At 44.1% G+C, this 1365-nt stretch overlaps 1 protein-coding gene across 1 annotated transcript in view; it reads left to right on the forward strand.

The window, feature by feature from the left end:
- The first annotated feature begins 223 nt into the window (after nt 1–223).
- LOC122085180 (protein arginine N-methyltransferase 2) overlaps nt 224–1365 on the forward strand; it is a 5639-nt gene continuing 4497 nt past the window's right edge. The window contains exon 1 of the mRNA XM_042653644.1: nt 224–550. Within this exon, the coding sequence (XP_042509578.1) occupies nt 277–550 (274 nt within the window). The 5' untranslated portion in view covers nt 224–276. The remainder of the gene's footprint in view (nt 551–1365) is intronic.

Raw genomic sequence — 1365 nt, forward strand, 5'->3', positions numbered from 1 at the left:
TCAAGGTTTTCTAATTTTCTCCACTCAATTAATTTAAAATCTTGATGTCTCCTTGAGACAATCTAATTTGTTTTCCAACAGTTTTTGAGTTGATGTGTTGGTTTTATTGTTTTTCTTTTCGTTAAGAAATACGATCCGATATGTATCCGTATAGATCTTGATATCCGATACCGATATTAATCACTAATGTGCCTTGCCCGGTTTAAGCCGCCCGAGTGGCTAACCAAAGTTTCCCTAGTGCTGCGCGACTGGGTGAGGGTACAGCAATTAACGGGAATGGAGGCAGGAGAGGAGCTGTGCGAGGCGGCGAGGTCGGGTGACTTAGCCAAAGTTGATGCTCTGATAGACGCTGGCGCCGATGTATCGTATTTCGACGGAGAAGGCCTCACTCCACTAATGCACGGAGCGAAGCACGGCCACGCCAACATAGTGAAGGCTCTGCTCGCAGCTGGCGCACCATGGAACGCCCTCTCTCCTTCAAACGTCACGGCCGGTGACTTCGCCATGGATTCTGGCCATCAGGAAGCATTCGACGCTCTTCTCAACGCAGGTTTTTGTTCCTCGCTCTATCTGTTCTATTAGATATTGAACTCACAACGGCAATGTCTTATCTATTAAAGTTCCAACAATACCGGGAGCACCCTCGTAAGGGTATTGCTCTCTACAAAATTTCCCCCTTTTTGAATAAGGGTTTGAAGTGGTCTAGAATTTGTTATTTTGTTACTAATTAATTTTGTCTTGCATATCATCTGGGACTGGAACCCGAGTTTACTGATTAAAATGGATGATATCTGAAAGTAATGTAGAACTGAAAACCGGTCATATTTGGATGGAACGAAACCTTTGTAGATATGGGAAGCTTGCCTTTTGTGCTAATATTACTCATATTTGGATGGAGAGAAATCTTCGTATGTGGACTTTCACCTCCCGCTCCTTTGATCAGATTACGTCCTTAATATGTACCCCACAGTCATGCCCAAACCCTTCCTTTTAATGATTCAAGTGTTGTCCCACACTTATTTCCACACACTACACTATGTAGATCATGTTGGTGTATGATGTCTTGTATTCCGTCGCAGTTTAATCCAGGGAGTACTGGTGCAGCACCTAGACAGCCAGGACGGCGGTCCCGCTAGCTGATTTTTTATTTGAGGGCAATTGTAGTTTAATCCGGATTAGGTTGGCAATTGTAATTTGATCCGGATTAGGGTTTTTTCCGCTATATATTTGTAGCAAGGGTTTCTTTCTCTGTAATGCAAGCAATACGGAGAGGTGTGAAGAAGAGCATTGTAACCCTATTCTCCATTGATAGTGAAGCAGGATCTCATCTCACCGGGGACGTAGGCAACCTTGCCGAACCTCGTA

The sequence above is a fragment of the Macadamia integrifolia genome, chromosome 7, assembly GCF_013358625.1.
Source record: "Macadamia integrifolia cultivar HAES 741 chromosome 7, SCU_Mint_v3, whole genome shotgun sequence".
NCBI classification, from domain to species: Eukaryota; Viridiplantae; Streptophyta; class Magnoliopsida; order Proteales; family Proteaceae; genus Macadamia; species Macadamia integrifolia.